This window comes from Pinus tabuliformis, chromosome 6, assembly GCF_031772625.1.
Source record: "Pinus tabuliformis cultivar Carrire ecotype Pingquan chromosome 6, CPIR1, whole genome shotgun sequence".
Lineage (NCBI taxonomy): Eukaryota > Viridiplantae > Streptophyta > Pinopsida > Pinales > Pinaceae > Pinus > Pinus tabuliformis.
This window is the reverse complement of record NC_142292.1, coordinates 812,021,329-812,039,741: the sequence shown is the minus strand read 5'-3', so window position 1 is coordinate 812,039,741 and position 18,413 is coordinate 812,021,329. Positions and strand designations below refer to the sequence as shown.

The 18,413-nt window shown below is 39.7% G+C and overlaps 1 protein-coding gene across 3 annotated transcripts in view; it reads left to right on the top strand.

Moving 5' to 3' along the window:
- The window catches only part of LOC149261277 (actin-related protein 7-like), a 423,641-nt gene that overhangs the window by 134,197 nt on the left and 271,031 nt on the right, over positions 1-18,413 (top strand). For all 3 annotated transcript variants that reach the window (XM_089421946.1, XM_089421947.1, XM_089421952.1), the window contains exon 3: positions 17,845-17,986. In XM_089421946.1, coding sequence (XP_089278072.1) covers positions 17,845-17,986 — 142 coding nt within the window. The remainder of the gene's footprint in view (positions 1-17,844; positions 17,987-18,413) is intronic.

Below are 18,413 nucleotides of genomic sequence, written 5' to 3'. Positions count from 1 at the left end.
TGAAGTCAATCCGACGAACAGTTTGCAAGATATCGACTGCCCTAGTTTGAAGCCGGAAACTGCTGAAACTGAAGCTGCAACTGCAGAAGTAAAGATTGACTTGCGTGGCCTAGAAGATCTCCTCATCTGAACTGCGCTGTAGGTTCATCTGAACCTCCTCTGGAAGCCGAAACTTTTGGTGGTGGAATGAAGTCAATCCGACTGTCGGTTTGTGAGATATGGTCTGCCCTAGTTTGATAATGAAGCCGATAATGCTGATGCTACTGATCTAGGGTTTGCTACTGCTGATATGAATCAGATTTATTTTACTATTTCTCTCTGCTGAATTATTGAAGATAAAAGAAGATTTGATCAAAGGGTTTCCCCACACATTGTGGGGTTTGTCCCTGGCTAGCTGCCACATCTTGTGTCTCTTGTCTTGGCTTGTTTTCTATCGATCGTTTAATGTTCTATCTGCACTTTACTTTATGTACATGTGATTGCTAATCGGTGGAATATAATAAGAAAAAGAAGTAAACTGTTATAAGCATAGAACATACCATAACTTAACATGGTATCAGAGCTGAGGTGAAGACAAAGCCCGAGCAAGAGCAAGAGCAATCATCGAAGAGAAGATTGGCAAGGCTATCCTAAAAGAACTATGGGGTCCTCAACACTCTTTCCTGCCGAAGACAAGCTCTGTGAGAAAGCTGACTATTACGGAGGGAAGATGTCTATCGATCTAACCCTTGAGGATCAAGGAGTGCTGAACCATGTAAGAGGCAATATTGTTGAGCCTTCATCAAATGCATCTGCAGCTGCCTGGAACAAATGGAAAAATGGAGAAGTCAAAACAAAGAAGATAATCCAGGACTCTATCGACAAGCGCTTGGTGGCCTACATCTCTGAACTGGACACCTCCAAGTAAATCTACGATAGACTGGTGAGTTTATTTAAAGTTAATGATGCAAATCAAGTTTTGTTTCTTAGAAATAAGCTGAGGGAAATCAAGAAGGGTAAAGATGTTAGAGTATGCAAGCATACTTCTTAAGAATCACTGAGATCAAGAACGATCTCCTATCTATTGGGGAAACTATTACTGACAGAGAAATGGTACAACTCTCGGAGGATTACCATCTGAATGGTATGTGTTCAGGACTACTCTTCTGAACTATAATGTAATTCCTGATTTTGAGGAATTAATGGCTAGATGCATTCAAGAAGAAACAAGGGAATAAGTGCAAGAAATAATTCCGGGACAAAATCAAAAGGAAAGGTTGGACCTGAGGGTGGAAGAAAAGAATGATGTTACATCTCCGATAAAGCAGGTCACTATGCTAGGGAGTGCCATGATAGAAAGGACTCACACCGGGACGATGATCAAAATCCCTCTGATGGCAAATCAAAGGAATGACAAATTCAACAACAAAGGTAAGAGGAGAGCTGGAGATCGAGGAAGAGGACAACCATTCAAGAAGGCTAGAAAGTCCAGGATGTACTAAATGCACCTGACCTCAAAAGGAACCTAGTGTCCATCTTGGCAATGGAAGACAGAGGCTACAATGTAACCTTCAGCAATGGCAAGGTATGTTAAAGATGCCTTTACTCTTGGGTTTAGTGTTGATTCATTATATCAGGTTGATGGAAGTCTGCTAGGTGTCATGTCTTGTGACACAACTCTTTAGTCCGAACTTGGGCATCGGAGGTTTGCCCACCTTCATTACAAAGCTCTACTCGATGTAAGACAGATGGTAACGGGGATGCCCCGAATTCCAAGTAGAGAAAGAAGGTGTATGTCCGGGATGTGCTGAAGGAAAGCTCAAAAGGGGACCATTCCCCTCAAGCCAAAGCAAGACCTCCGATATATTACAGTTGGTTCACTGAGGCATACCTGAGGTTGGCATTAAGAGGGAGACTACTACACCACATACTCTTGAGCAGAATGGTGTGGTGGGAAGGAAGAACCGCACGATTACGGAAGCTGTCCGGGCCATGCTACATAATTAAAGACTTCGAAAGTTTCTATAGGCTGAAACTACAATCACCGCCGTATATGTACAAAATCAATGCCCTCATCAAGCATTGGGTTCCTAAACTCCTGAAGAAATGTTCACCACCGGTCAAAGGGAAGTTATGATTAGTCATGATGTCACCTTTGACAAAGATATGACTCTCAGCAAGGTGGAGAATCTGCTGACTTTGAGTACTCTCAAGAAGCCGACACCAGGGAACCGAAAGAAAAGGATGATGAATCAATGCCTGATGTAGAAGAACCCATGGATCCGATTGATCGTCATCCACATGTGCCTTCCTCTTCTAGGAAGAGGCCTTCATGGCTTAGGGGGATACTTGATGATGCTGAAGGACATGCTGCACCCTGAGGAACCTTCCATCAAAGTAAGAAACTTAACAGGTATCAGGGATACCTGACCATCATGAGCACGATCATACAAAATGAACCTTCATCATTCTCAGATGTCATCAAGCATTAACTATGGAAGGATGCTATGACCATAGAATATGAGTCTATTATGGAGAATGATGTCTGGGAAGTAGTTCCCAGACCCTGGACAAGACAATTGTTACTTCAAAATGGCTTTACAAGATAAAGCGTGCAGCAAATGGAAGTATGGAAAAGTATAAGGTTCATTTTGTTGGTCGTGGTTTATCCCAGAAGGGAGGTATAGACTATGATATTTGCACTTGTTGCCAGATATAAGACCATCCGCTTATCATAGCCCTTGTGGCTTCACAAGGATGGAACCTACATCAGATGGATGTTAAGACTGCGTTCTTGCATGGTTCTATCAAAGAAGAGGTCTATGTGGAGCAACCTGAAGGATTTGAGATTTATGATTGAAAATCTCATGTATGCAGGTTGAAGAAGGCTCTCTATGGGCTGAAGCAAGCAACCCGAGCATGGTATGAGAGGATTAATAACTACTTGATGAAGCTGGGATTCACTAGGAGTGAAGCTGATCCTAACCTTTACTTTAAGGTTGAAGATGACAAGCCTCTCATACTGGTGTTGTATGTGGATGACCTATTTCTAACAAGTGCAAACCCTCTCATTCACAAATGTAAGAGGGAGATGGCTTCTGAATTTGAAATGAAGGACCAAGGACTTGAAGTGTGGCAGAAGCCAAGGGAAATTTTCCTATCTAAAGGAAAATATGTGGTAAATATATTGGAAAGATTCGGTATGATGGACTGCAAGCCTGTGACTACCTCGAGGATCTTAACTTTTAGAAGTTATATGGTAGTGATGTCGGACCAGACTTGGGAAATGCCTCTGAGTTTCAAAAACTCATTCGCATTGATGTTCTTGGTGAACCTCCGTCCAAACATATGTTTTGCAGTTAGCATTGTGAGCTCATATTTGGTTGAGCCTCACTGGATTGATGCCAGGAATCTTCTGAGATGTCTTCAGGACACAATCTCTCATGGATTAAGATACACTGCCAGAGATGCGAGACTACTTGGATATACTGATGTTGATTGGGCAGGCAGTGTGGTGGACCGTAAGAGCACTTCTGGGTACTGTTTCACCTTGGGATCTGCTTCGATATCCTGGATGAGCAGGAAGCAGAAGTCGGTGGCTTTGAGCACCGCCGAAGCAGGATATATTGTTGCTAGCATAACCTCGTGTGAGGCAGTCTGGTTGCGAAAGCTCTTCAGTGAGTTGTTTGGATTTACATTGGATACCACTGTGATTCTCTGTAACAACCAGAGGTGGGATTCGATTATTGAGGAATCCCATATTCGTCAATTGCTCCAGCAGATAGACATCATCTAGGATATGGTAAGTCGATGAGAAAGGAAGCTCCATCACATTAAGATGATGTACAGGTTGATACACCTTGTCAAAGCCCCGAGGAAAGATCTAATCTGTGATTTTGCCAAGCGACTTGGAGTCGGCAAGAAACCCTTGTACAAGGGTCCTACATGTTGCATACATTGAGCTCTGGGAGCTTTGAGGGCTTGCAGTTATTACTGGAGCAACATATGACCACAGGGTGACTCACCCTCCCCTGGTGGTGCACACTGGAACAAGATGATTTGCTCTCTTGTGGGACAAGATGATTCGCTCTCTTGTGGAATAGGATGACTCGCTCTCCTACGTAGCAGGATGATTAGTTCTCCTGTGAGGCCTGGATTGATGTGTTCTCCATGGCGGCCTGGATTGATGTGTTCTCCATGGCGATTGTAGCAGGATTGATGTGTTCTCCTGTGAGGCCTGGATTGATGTGTTCTCCATGGTGATTGTAGCAGGATTGATGTGTTCTCCTGTGAGGATAGGATTGATTAGTTCTCCTGTCGAGGCATTCTACCCATGCAGTCTGGGACCCATGGGAAGTACCTCTCATCTGATCAATGAGCAGGGAAATGAAGTTAGGGACCATAGTAGTACCGATGGACGCATCGTTGTATCTACCGTACTCCCTACGCTAGGATGACCTCCATTGATCTGGGATCAATGATACTGGTCTGGGACCAGTGGTAGGAGTTGTACCATACTATGACGCTGACTTCGGGTCGGCTGAGACTGGTCTGGAATCAGTGGTACATACTCTGAGACTGACTTTGAGTCAGTGGAGGATGATATTGGTCTGGGACCATTGGAGTTGTACTCACTATGACGCTGACTTTGGGTTGGTTGAGACTGGTCGGGGACCAGTGGTACATACTCTGAGACTGACTTTGAGTCAGTATGATACATCCTCGATCATTTCTTCTTCTTCATAATTCGGACAAAAGCAGAGTAGAACAGAACAATGCAAGAGCAGAGCCGAACAGAACAAAACAGTACAGATGAGTGCAGGGTAGAACAAGACAAAGCAGAACAGGCAAAATAGAGCAGAGCAGGGCAAGGGTTAGGCTGTATAGGGCAGTGCATTTGATGGGTGAATAGTAACGACCGATAGACAGATTTCAGATGAAGTTCTCCATGGTTGAGAGGGAGTGTTAAAATTGGCAACCAGGGAAAACCTTCATGTGGGTCATCTTATTCATGGCTGATAATATTTTTATTAGATTCCTCTCGTCGAGAGGTGTAGGATTGATATAAATATCATCCAATTCCGATAAGTATTCATGGAGGTATGAATTTATTTTGATTATGGAATTATTATCAAGCCGACCTACAACTCATGTAGGCTCAGAAGCCCAACAGTCGCATCTATTCACCCACCAACGTTGTGTATAAATATAAGAGGACTTTTCCTCATTTGGACTCACTCATCTCATCACATCTCTCTCTCTCTACTGCGCAGATATGAGTCTCTTCTCTACTGCGCTGAAATGGGTCTCTCTCTCTCACACATGTGAAGCCGGAAGCTGTTGAATTTGAGGCTGCAACTGCAGAAGTAAATATTGACTTGCGTGGCCTAGAAGATCTCCTCTTTGGAACTGCGTTGTAGGTTCATCTGAACCTCCTTTGAAAGCCGCAACTTTTGGTGGTGGAATGAAGTCAATCCGACGAACGGTTTGCAAGATATCGAATGCCCTAGTTTGAAGCCGGAAACTGCTGAAACTGAAGCTGCAACTGCAGAAGTAAAGATTGACTTGCGTGGCCTAGAAGATCTCCTCTTTGGAACTGCGCTGTAGGTTCATCTGAACCTCCTTTGAAAGCCGCAACTTTTGGTGGTGGAATGAAGTCAATTCGACGAACGGTTTGCAAGATATCGACTGCCCTAGTTTGAAGCCGGAAACTGTTGAAACTGAAGCTGCAACTGCAGAAGTAAAGATTGACTTGCGTGGCCTAGAAGATCTCCTCATCTAAACTGGGCTGTAGGTTCATCTGAACTTCCTCTGGAAGCCGAAACTTTTGGTGGTGGAATGAAGTCAATCCGACTGTCGGTTTGTGAGATATGGTCTGCCCTAGTTTGATAATGAAGCCGCTAATGCTGATGCTACTGATCTAGGGTTTGCTACTGCTGATATGAATCAGATTTATTGTACTATTTCTCTCTGCTGAATTATTGAAGATAAAAGAAGATTTGATCAAAGGGTTTCCCCACACATTGTGGGGTTTGTCCCTGGCTAGCCGCCACATCTTGTGTCTCTTGTCTTAGCTTGTTTTCTGTCGATCGTTTAATGTTCTATCTGCACTTTACTTTATGTACATGTGATTGCTAATCGGTGGAATATAATAAGAAAAAGAAGTAAACTGTTATAAGCATAGAACATACCATAACTTAACATCTTATGATTGTGAACTGAATTTGTCCACAAATTTTGAACCAACTTTCTTCAAAAAAGCCGCTTCTCATGATGAATGGAAAGAAGCGATGCAGAAAGAATATGATGCCTTGATAAAGAATGGTACTTGGAAGCTGGTTGATCCTCCATTGGGAACCAAACCAATTCGCTGCAAGTGGGTCTACAGGAACAAGTATAAAGTTGATGGCTCACTTGACAAGCACAAAGCTAGGCTTGTGGCAAAAGGTTTTGCACAGGAGGAAGGGGTCAATTATGAGGAGACTTTTGCCTCCACAGCAAAATGGGATACCATTCGGACACTCTTTGCCTTGGCAGCTCAGAACGGTTGGAAAGTCCATCAAATGGATGTAAAACAACTTTCTTGAATGGAGATCTGAAAGAGAATGATTTTATGTCCCAACCAAAATGATTTGTTGTGAAGAGCCAAGAACACAAAGTATGCAAGCTTGTGAAATCCTTGTATAGCCTCAAGCAAGAACCGCGAGCCTAGTATGAAAAGTTAATTGAGCATCTTCTGAAACTCAACTTCAACCATTATGATCTTTATGATGCAACTTTGTTTCGCAAGAAAGTTGGCAAACCAATTTATAGCTTGTGGTGTATCATGTATGTAGATGATCTTTCGATGACAAGGAACAATGAGAGCTACATTGCATCCATAAAGAAGGAACCAAGGAAAGGTTTTGAAATGAGTGACTTGGGCTATATTCCCTACTATCTTGGTATTGAAGTAACTCAACATTCGAAGTTTATATTCCTCTCTCAGAAGAAGTACATTGGAGATCTGTTGAATAAGTTTGGCATGGTTGAGTGCAATCCTTTGACTACTCCAATGGAACAGAACTTGAAGCTCACATCCATTGAAGGAAAAGAATTTGAGGATGCAACAAAGTATAGACAACTTGTAGGAAGTCTCAACTACTTGACTACTACCAAACCGAACATTTCATTTACTGTTGGAATCCTCTCCAGGTTTATGCAAAAGCCTTGTGAGGGACATTGGTCTGCTGCAAAAAGAGTTCTAAAGTACTTGAAGGGAACTCAAGACTTTGGACTCAAGTATACACAGGTGGGCGACTTCAGCTTGATTTCATACTCTAATTCAGACTTCAGTGGAGACAAAGAAACTGGGGTATCTACTTCAGGTTATACTATGAGCCTTGGATCATGAGTTGTCTCTTGGAGATCACAAAAACAATCAATTCCAACAAATTCCATAACTGAGGCAGAATATGTGGCAACAACTGAAGCAACAAAGGAAATTGTGTGGTTCAGGAAAATTCTGGAAGATTTGCAGGGGAAACAATTGCATTCGACTCCTCTCATGATTGACAACACTTCTGTAATAAAGTTGGCCAAGAACCCAAAGTTCTGTTGGAAATACTAAGAGGGGGGGGGGTGAATCAATATTCCTTAGCAATTAACACTTTTAAATCTTTTCGGAGCATTAGTTAATCTTCAAATATTATTAATGTTTATGCAGTAATAACAGTAAATAAAAGAACACAGTAGACACAAGAATTTTAGGTGGAAAACCCCCTCCGTGTCAAAAACCACCAAACGCTTTTCTAATAAATTCTTTAATCTTCAGCCCCAATTGAAATGAAAGCAACAACTTCCTAGAATTATAGAAAAAAATTCTTCTCTAGCTCCCACTGGAAGGATGCGCCAATGCCTTGGTTTCTTCAGTAGTCAACTGAATGGATATGCCAACATCCTAGACCAACCTACCACCTTGAAGTGTTCACAGGCTCCAACCTGTAGGCAACTTTATGCACCAACCTAGCACCTCCCTGCCACCCTATAATGACTGAAATGAGACAAGAGTGTGGATTCTTGTACCAGGGACAACGATCCACGATACAATATGATTTACAATGATTTTGACTGAACACCCAATCACATTATGACCTGCAACCAAACCATGACATCATCTTAACAGAGACTCCTATACCTCCCAATAATGCCTTTTTCGACTCTAAGCAGATTGATTCTTTTACAATAATGACTCTTCCAAAGATGACACTTTTACAAATGACTCTTTTACAACTTTACAATGACGACTCTTGGACTTGACACTTCTTCACAATATATGGATGGCTGTCATGTCTTCAAAGGATGTCTTGCTGCAATGCTTTCTTTGATTTGATACTTCTGCTCTTGAATTCTTGCTTGAAGTTGTACTTGAATCTTTTTCTACCTGCATGCAAAATTTTCTCGGCGAAACCAATCTCAAAACAAAACAAAATACCCTTCAACTTACCTATGCTTGCAAAACACATGTAAGTGCATAATAATGAATAAATACAAATTGAAATTACAATGCGTACTTGAAGTGTGCTTGTCACTTTTGTTGTTGACTTGTTGCAACAGTAGACAAAGGCTCCCACTCTTGGTATAGGCCTGGACTCTATGCAAGACTATATCCAAAACTGAGCTGAAGATATATACAATAAAATACTGATGACAGACCCTAGACTTGTGATGGACCAAGTTCTAAGTACAACAAAAAGGACCATTCTATCAACTATGACAAGACAAGTAACATGAACTTACAACATTATATAGATTTAGCAGTGTGGCGAAAATCGCGATAGTATCGGAAAATCGCGATTTTTTGAGTTTGGCGATATTATCGCCCAATTTTTTTTTTTTGTTTTTGTTTTTTGTTTTTTGTTTTTTTGTTTTTGTTTTTGTTTTTGTTTTTGTTTTTTTTTGGTTTTGTTTTGTTTTGTTTTGTTTTGTTTTTTTTTTTTTGTTTTTTTTTTTTTTCCCTCATTAATTAATTATTTATTTATTATTATTATTATTATTATTTTTTTCGCAAAAGATCGCGATAACTTGAAAAAATCACAATTTTTTGATGAGGAGGAGGAGCAACAGGAGGAGGAGGAGCAACAGGAGGAGGAGGTGACACAACCTACCCAGGCTACCCCTGTCGCCAGTAGAGGACGTGGTGTACCTCCTGTAGCTCCTAGTTCTTCAGCTTCTAGAGCACAACAAAGTAAATTTTTTTTTTTGCCGATTTTTTGATGAGGAGGAGGAGGTGACACAACCTACCCAGGCTACCCCTGTCACTAGTAGAGGACGTGGTCTACCTGCTGTAGCTCTTAGTTCTTCAGCTTCTAGAGCACAGTAGAGTCCACTGCCAACTCCACAGACATCTATATCTAGAGGGAAAGCTATTGCATTTTCTTGCAAGAGGGGCAGAGGAAATCAATGGTATTATTTATTTGGTTCATTTCATTGTATATGACATTATGACTCATGATATGAGATACATTATTATATTTTTGTTGATATTTTGAGGCTGAGTTGGGACTCAGGAGTCAGGACTGACTATTCAGGACATGATTCACTGTTATGTGTGATGTAGCACTAGAAATGATATTACACATCTTATATATTAGTTCTTTTATCATATTTATGTGTCAATGTATTTATTTTATGTTGTAGATGCTTTAGATACTAAAAAAATTGAAAAAAACGAGTATTTTTGTATTTTACGATTTTTTCCCTCGTCGATATTATCCTGATAACGATTACTGCAACATTGAGATTTAGCAGACTTGGTGTAGCATCAAGAATATGTAGCATCAAATGTGTAGTATCAAGAATAGGACATCCGAAATGTGGTACCAAAACTAACTGTGACATATAGAGACATAGAGATATAACTGAGGCCCTGTGTATACTTACGTTGTTTTGCAAAAACATATGTCAGAGATGATACTCATATTTCAAATGTAAACACTAATCATACATACCTTGCTGTAGGAGACTTACCCTTGATTGTTGATGTGTGGTCCTTACTGCAGTGATCCTTGAATGCATGCTTTTTCTTGCCTTCTAGGAGTTCAATATTGAATTTGTTGTATCTATGTAGTTTCGGATCTCTAAATTTTGAAATTTTGTCCTGTGGTAGCCCTCTGAGTCCTCTTTCGAACCCCACAGGTCTGATCAAGATTGGATTCTTCAAGAAAGAGTTATGCCCATTCTCCCACGATGACCTGATTATAGACTGGTTCGGTAGAGCCAACTTGTACAAAGTGCCATGTGTCACTGTTGCAACCTTCGACACTGAAAATGCTACTCAACAAGCTACAGTCCGTCCTTTTTCTGTGACTATTTACGAAATTTGAATCCAATGCTCAAAGAGAAAGTTATGACGAGTTTCCCAACATCACCTGTTTGATATGGAATTCAGGGTCCTGCAAAAACCCTAATTTCCTTAGATCATATCTCTGAAAATATAGAGAACCGAGATCTGAAATTTTGTCACAAGGTTCATCAAGATTTCGGCTCAAATGAGTTTTAATTTCAGCTTCTGAAGCTTCACAGAAAAAAATTTATAGCGAAAATTCCACGATGACCTGTTTGAAGCCACAGAATCCCTGCTAGGGTTTTAGCCCACTAACTAGGGTTACTAACTTCAAACATGAATATCTCTCAAATCATGAAGAATTACTTGGCGTGCCATATATCAACGGAAACATCTCGACGAGTAGAATCCATCTAGATGATCCTTGACTCAAAATAGAGTAAGTTGTCAAGTCAAAATGCCCATGCAAGATCGGGGTAACCCCTAGTGCTGCTTGGGTTGACATCAATGACAACTACTGATCAACAAGTTCCATGATCGAATGAAACACATCAATACAAAATACCGTCTGATTCGACATCATGTTGAGGCCAAGACAATCCATCTATGCCATTGTTCCACAAATGAGCAGATTGCAGACATCTTCACCAAAGCGCTTGGAAGAGAAAAGTTCGAAAGATTTAGAATGATGCTTGGACTCACCAACATCCCTTCAGATTAGGGGGGGGGGATGTTGACACCTAATCTTTGGGATTAGGAAATTCATGTAAATAATGTAAATAGAAAATAAGGAGATTAGGAATATGAAGAGACACTGGGAGGTGAAGCCCAAGAGTCTCTCCCTCCATGTATATATCCATGAGCAATCTTAATGCAAAAACACAATTCGCATTGTGGAGTTACCTCTTGGCCTGACAATGTATATATCCATGAGCAATCTTAATGCAAAAACACAATTCACATTGTGGAGTTACCTCCTGGCTTGACAATAACCTTGCCCAAGGGCCAAAACATAACCATCGAGCTATCTACAACTTGTTATTAATCCTTTAATCCATGTGCCACAAATCATCCAATCATAATCATGCAACTTACATGCAACCTCTAAGGTAACAAAATTATGAGCTATTATAGCTGACATCACTTGCTTCCATTAAAAATCATCAGACAAGCAAAGTTATCGGGGATTTTGTAGCGCCCTATGAAGTCTTGGTGTAGGTGGATTATGGTCCTTCTTCAACCAAAGAAAAAAAATCTTTCCATGAGATTATTTCAACACAACTATATGATCCTTAACCATTAGATGACAACTACTAGCGTATCAATTCACCCAATCGATGATGAGGAAGGGTCTTTCTGGCATCCATACCTATAGGAGTTGACTTAATGCATCCAAGATGCCAAAATCAGGATCTTCTGCTCATCACACTTTCTTCTTCGCTTTCATGCTGATAGGGATCGATACAAACAACTGTTCCAAAGTTCCATGCACTTCTTCTCCTAGCTGATCTAAAAGCTTCAAGTGTGTTGCACCCCTTATCAAAGTCAAGGGTGTTGCAATTTCTTATACTGTCAGATCCCTGTAGCTTCTTCATAGTAGATGATCTTTCAAAAGATAGGCTATCCAAAGTTTACATTTGTCTTGTTCACAACTTCGTTTGTGAGCAAGACTATAACACTGTCATCAATATATCATCACGCTATTGGACTTGTAACGATATCATACATGATGCTGGACTGAAAAGACAAACATAAATGATGCTGCATATAACCAAGAATCTTCACTGCACAGGGTTCTATCCTTGATAGCTACAGGTCTTCATACTTTCAGGAAGACAATTCCTTTTGAGAAATTCAAGATCTTATCCTAGAGACTTGTCTTTAGCAGATTCTCTGCTCTGCTACTGAAGTTTCCTGTGACTATATTAAAGCTTTCAATTTTTCTTCGCAAAACAGAAGGAGGATTCATTTTGTTACTAGAGTCGGATGCTTTCAGATCCTTTCACTTCTTGATGCATGTAGCTACTATAAGACAAAAAATCTCCACAAGTTGGCTCAACTGATATTGAGCTGATTATGTCAATGTACAAGTCATTGATCGTCAGCCAGTTATATGTGCAAAACTATTAAACAAAAAATATAACATCTGAAGTTCTCTTTTAGTTGGTATTAAGTTGTATTTGATAAAGCATGAATCTATTTACTATCTTCCATGGTATTTGGTTTGTGTGAAGGTCTGTACATGCACATATATCTACATATATGTCTACATAATGTCTTTCCACTTATACCATATCCAATAGTAGTCTCTACCATTTTATGCGTATGCTGGTAACTTTGTTTAAGAGTGGCTCAAAACCGTCCAGTCAATCAACAGTATCGGTACAATTGAATTGGTGTTCAGATGCTGAACCTACTTAAGTGCAAGTTTGAGTCCACATCAACTTGAATGTTTTTTTCTCCAGTTAACAATCAATCCTTTCAAAACATTCCATAAATTTAGACTCAGTGACCTACATAATGTTGGAATTTCTAAGTCTGTCACGTTAGAAATCCTACTGCATTATCTGGTTTATTTCTCCTACTTGTTTATTCCTTTAACAAGTTATTTATACATATATATCGAAAATAAACACAAAGGCAACTCTAACTCATATATAGATCAACAATTGAAATACTAGACAAACACACAAGGGACACCGTTATTTTTGGACAATTGTCCCCAGAAAAGCTCAACTTGGGAAAACCGGTGCAGTAGTTCTGAGGGTTTTATTATTAAGCAACTTTCTTGAGTACAACTAGGGTGCCAAACTGACTCACCCAACAAAGATTTCTCCACGGCAGTAATACCTCTTTTCGAAAGAAGATATTCCGCTTCTCAGCACTAGCCTGCCCTACGAAAATCTTTCTGGTGCTTCTGCAAGGCTTTGCGTCAGCCCTGCTAGCCTCTGCGTAGCTCTGGAACCCTTTGCGTCAGCCTTCTGCCTCTCTGTGTCAGCTCTCTGGCCTTCTGCGTCACCCACGCAGGCCCCTCAGCCTCTGCGTAGTCTCTAGCTGCCTCTGTGTGGCTCCTGCTGCCTCTGCGTAGCCTCCTCAATCGCTGCGCTGGCCCTCTAGCACTATCTTTACCTCTCTGCTATGTACTCACTGCCCCTCGCTATAACTCAGATCACTTGTCCGAATTTTCTCAGCGAACCCCACTCCAGAAAATCGAACTGACTGATTAATCTTGGTGTATCTCCAATTGACCCTCAAGTCTCCTCTTATACTTTTCCTGTTGAGTCTTCAACGACCGAGATTAAGTCTCTAATCAACGTCTTAGATTAGATTTGGCTTGATCCATGTCATTTAGAACATTCTCACCTAGTTTTATATTAATACCCATTAATATTTTAATTTTTCTAAGTTTAGCCTTGGGAACCCCATTAAAAATATTAATTATTTTAATATCTCTCCAACCAGGTGGAATTTCCTCAAACCATTTCTAGGTCTTGGAGATCTTATGTGCCTTAGCCTCTCCACCAATTTTCATGGCTAGAGCACATCCGATGCTACCACAAATCCACACATAACATTTTCGAGCTCTTTTTATTTTTTACAATTGCAATCTCTACCCCAGTCTATCTGTTCAGAGAATAATGTCATAAAATTAAACATCATCTACTCTGTACTCATAAATAAATTTGTTTCCATTTATTTTGAATGAAACACATAGCGGTAGCTTGATGTTTCATGTAGGGCTGCGTACTCGACAATGTTCCCTTTTTAAATGGGATGTTCCAAATTTCCAAGCATAATCCTTTTTTGCAGGGTATGTCTAGAGATCAATTTTGCAAACATCGGGATCAAACTAAAATTGTTAACTGTAGAATACCAACCAGATTTATTTTCTCACGACAGTTTATTTTATCCCCAACAATTTATTTATTTACCCACACTGAATCACTGAAAAATAAAATCACTAGTATTTTTAACTTATAGAATTAAATATTTGCAACAGAAATTAACTCAGAGAGATCAATTACACATTGCAAAAATAATTCACCCACAACAATTCTCCATCATCTATTAATCTGGAAAATCTAGGTTTTTGACCCACAGAGATACAAGAGAAATACAATATCTGGAACTTGTAACTTGGCTCCCACGAAATGAATTTGGGCTCAAGGAAATCGGCCTCTAGAAGAAACCGTCTTGGATAAATCGACCCGAATAATCAGCCAGCAAAATCAACCTGCGCCCTCCTTGCGTGCCACTGCTACACACTAGGGAAAACTCGACCCTCTAGCAATTTGGATTTCTCTAGATCAAAATCGATCTCCCTCTAGCAACTCGGCCCTGCAATCTGCTCCACTTGGCCTCTTGGATTCGCCATCAATCCACTCGCACTTCTCCTTCTCTGCGCACCTAGTCCACTGAGCCACTCACACTTAGAGAAAATCGCTCTCTCTTCGTGATGACTCGCTCACTTGAGTTCTGTGTTGTCTTCACCTCTTCGTTAGGTTTCCTTTATAATATTCATTAAGCCAAATCCCTAACCCTAATCTCTCTTCTAGAATCGTCTTGGAGATCAATGGTTGAAACTTGAGATTATTATTAAGTCACTTAAATAATTAAATTATTTATCCTTAGAAAATGGCTTAATAGTCCACAAATTAATTGACTTTAATTATTTTACTTTTTAAGAAGACATAAATTTCTTACTTCACCAAGCAAGCACCTAGAAGAAGCAAATAATGTCTTCCACATGCTAAGAAACCAAACTATGTAGAAGACCTTCCGAAGCCATCACTAGCTTTAACAAAAATCAGCAAACGTTCGGAAAACCAAAAAAATCGTAAAAATCGAGAAAATATCGGTGAAAGTTGGCAATCATTGGCAAAATTAAGATACAACCAAAATATTGGTAAAAATCGGCAGACATCAGTTAGGCCAACAAGTCTCCTTTTCGCGATAAAATCGGGATGTCCTTTAGCTGTTCTCTGCAATTCAAACATGGCGGGGAATGTTTCTGAGACATATCCACGTCCCAGGAATGTGTAAAATGTGTGGAGCTCATTGTGGAATATAAGTTTCAAGTACATTTCACTGTCTAGTTACTGTTGTGGTTGTGATTATTGATGTTTGGTCAGGTCTGCAGTCCCTCAAGGCATAAGTAAATTCATCTTGTACTTGGTCCTTGAAATGCTTGAAATTTATCTGATGTGTTTTTTCACGGCTTCTATTTTATTTCAAAATGCTTTATTCCAAAGATTTGCAAACACTTCACTTTGATGAATACCTTTTGCCCCTTCAATTGTTGTTTCATACATTTTAATAGAAATAAGGATGCATAAGCTTGAGTATTTAATTTCCTTGAGCTTATCTCTTCACTGACATTGAAAATCTAGCAATTCACTGGGCATGGCTATACTTAGTGGTAAAAGTGTGGAAGTTTCTGAAATGTTCTGATACCATTTGGAAATTTCTTGAAAATGCATAATTGATGCAAAACAAAAATTTCAGCTGTCAACTAGATGTTTCCTGGATCTTAAGCCTGTGAATTTTCAGTGTTAGTGATGTTATGAAATATAAATATAACAGCAGCAACAGTGGACAATATCTGAACTCTTAACAACTCCAATTCACTAGGCAATTCAAGAGTACCAAAGTTTTCCAACAAGTTTCAGTCCTCTAGAGTGATATTATAATGGGTAAAACAGATCTGAAAATCACTTATGACAGCTGTAAATAGTAAATACAGCAGCAAGTCTGCCCTATTTATTTAAACTTAAATGTTAAATAACTTAGCAAATCAGTGTTAACTTATGTTAAACCAAAAAGGCATATAAGTGCTGACAATTAGCAAACAGGGAGAGATAGATGTCTTAAAATCAATCTACAGTTGGAAATTTCATTAATATGCTTAAAGATGATGTTCATGTACATAACATAGCCTTATCACAACTACAAACCTATTATAAGTCTCTTGCTTTCCAAAATCCTAGATAGGTAAAACAGAGAAGACCCTAGCTCATCCAAAGGAGCTCCAACAAGCAAGCATCACATAAGCATGTCCTCCAAGGTAAGATGCTCCTCTTCTTTTTCACTTCTTCAAGTACATCCTAGGGCTTCATCCCCAAACCCTAATCTCCAAGTCTTCAAGGGGTAAGTCCTAACCTAGTATTCAGATGCTCCAAGAAGCTCAAGAATCCCTGACGACTCCACAATAGAGAGACATAAGGTGCTAAAGAAGGTACAAGAGAGAGACATAAAATACTAAAGAATATACAGGAGAGTGAGGAAGACTAGTGCACTCATCCTGATCACATCTCTAACACAAGATGAACAAGTGTCAAGAATGAATGAATAAAAAGACAATCAGTGTAAACCCTACTATCTCACAAGAGCAAGCTCTCCACAAAGACATCCTCTTTTCATTTCATAATTTCTCGTAGGGTTTTCCTCATAAACCCTAGCGACTTCCTCCAAGAAGACAAGTACAAAGACAAAAGTACAATGATGATGATGATAAATTACTCTCTCCTTCCTCTATATATATGGGAGGCAAGGGAGGCCAACAATATAGATGTGGGCCTTGGCGCTTACAAGCAACCTATAAAGCCACAAGTAGGCTATCAAATGGGGAGTGCTACACTCCAAGGGTACACATAGCAAGCTCAAAGATGATGTCATCCATAGGGAAGGATCTAAAAGCAAAAGTGATTCATCAAGTGTGTTCAACACTCTTTCTACAAACATTCAGCGACTCCAATGAAACTCCTAAGCCATGTACTTCACTGGGCCCATTCCCCTTGCATGAAGACTATCTCAACTCAGGAGACCCTAGGTCAATTGTAGCCCTCAATGCAAGGATCCAAGCCACGCATGTTCTCTAGTGCCCAATTACTTACTCAAGGATGCAAAATGCTCCTCCTCAAATTCAGGGCATTCTCCAATCAAACGACTACTTCCATGTGGACATCATGTGCAATGTCACTAAGCTGTTTGAAGATTTCCAACGCTTTGGAGAAGAATACCATGCAAGCACTCAATTGGGGTCAAACCCATCATGAACCATCAAGGGCCTAATCATACAACATGTGCCCAAAATCTTGTGAAACACCCCCTAACATGGTGTAAACACTTTCGGAGTAACCTTGGAAGCTAAGAAAAAGGATGGCATTATTTGGAAATGTCGAAAGTTTTTGTGCCGGAAAATTTTCAGCTAGTTTATTATAATGATTAGAGGACCAGTATATATATATATATATACTGGTCCTCTAATATATATATATATTAGAGGACCAGTATATATATATATATATATATATATATATAATCTCGGTTGTAATCTCATGTTTGTTGGAGCTGATACTGTTCTTAACTGCCTTGTTAGGTTGACCGACCAATTTAATAAGCATTAATTGTAGCTATTTTTTTGATAATAGTGACTGGTGGCACCATGCAAAGTATTTAATAATTCTTGTTAGGCAAATGTGGTGTTTAAAGGGTGTGAATATTTAAAGGTTTTGTCCTGAAACCTATACTTGACTATTCAGGCCGTAAGAGAGCTGCTGGTTCAACTTATGTTTGAAACCTTTAATGTAACCGGATTTTATGCATCTGAACAAGCAGTACTGTCACTTTATGCTGCTGGGAGGCTATCTGGTTGCGCTGTTGATGTTGGGCATGGAAAGATAGGTATTGCATTTTTAACGCTTTTCACTGACAGGTTTCTATTATTATGTAATCAAGTGCTTCAAAGGAAGTGTTTTTGAGTACTTTTAAGTTGTAGCTGTTAGTTTTTTATTTTCTGTTATTCATTATGGTTTTGATATTCAATTCTCCTGGAGATGTATGAATATGGAAGGCGGCAATACTTAGAATATCAAGCATGGTGAGTAGCAGCCATCTAAGTATTTGAAGTGTTTGCACTGAATGTAGTTGTACTGTTATGTTCTTTACTCTGCTAGGCAGATGCATACTTATACCAAATGCAGTTCTCTGGTTTTCTATTTATAGTGTTATAGGTGGTGTAAGTAGGCATACCTCTTCTCAATATGAAGAATTTTCGTTTGCTTTTCCAAGAAACAAAAGCAGACGCTAGATCTTATTTACTTGCTTTCTG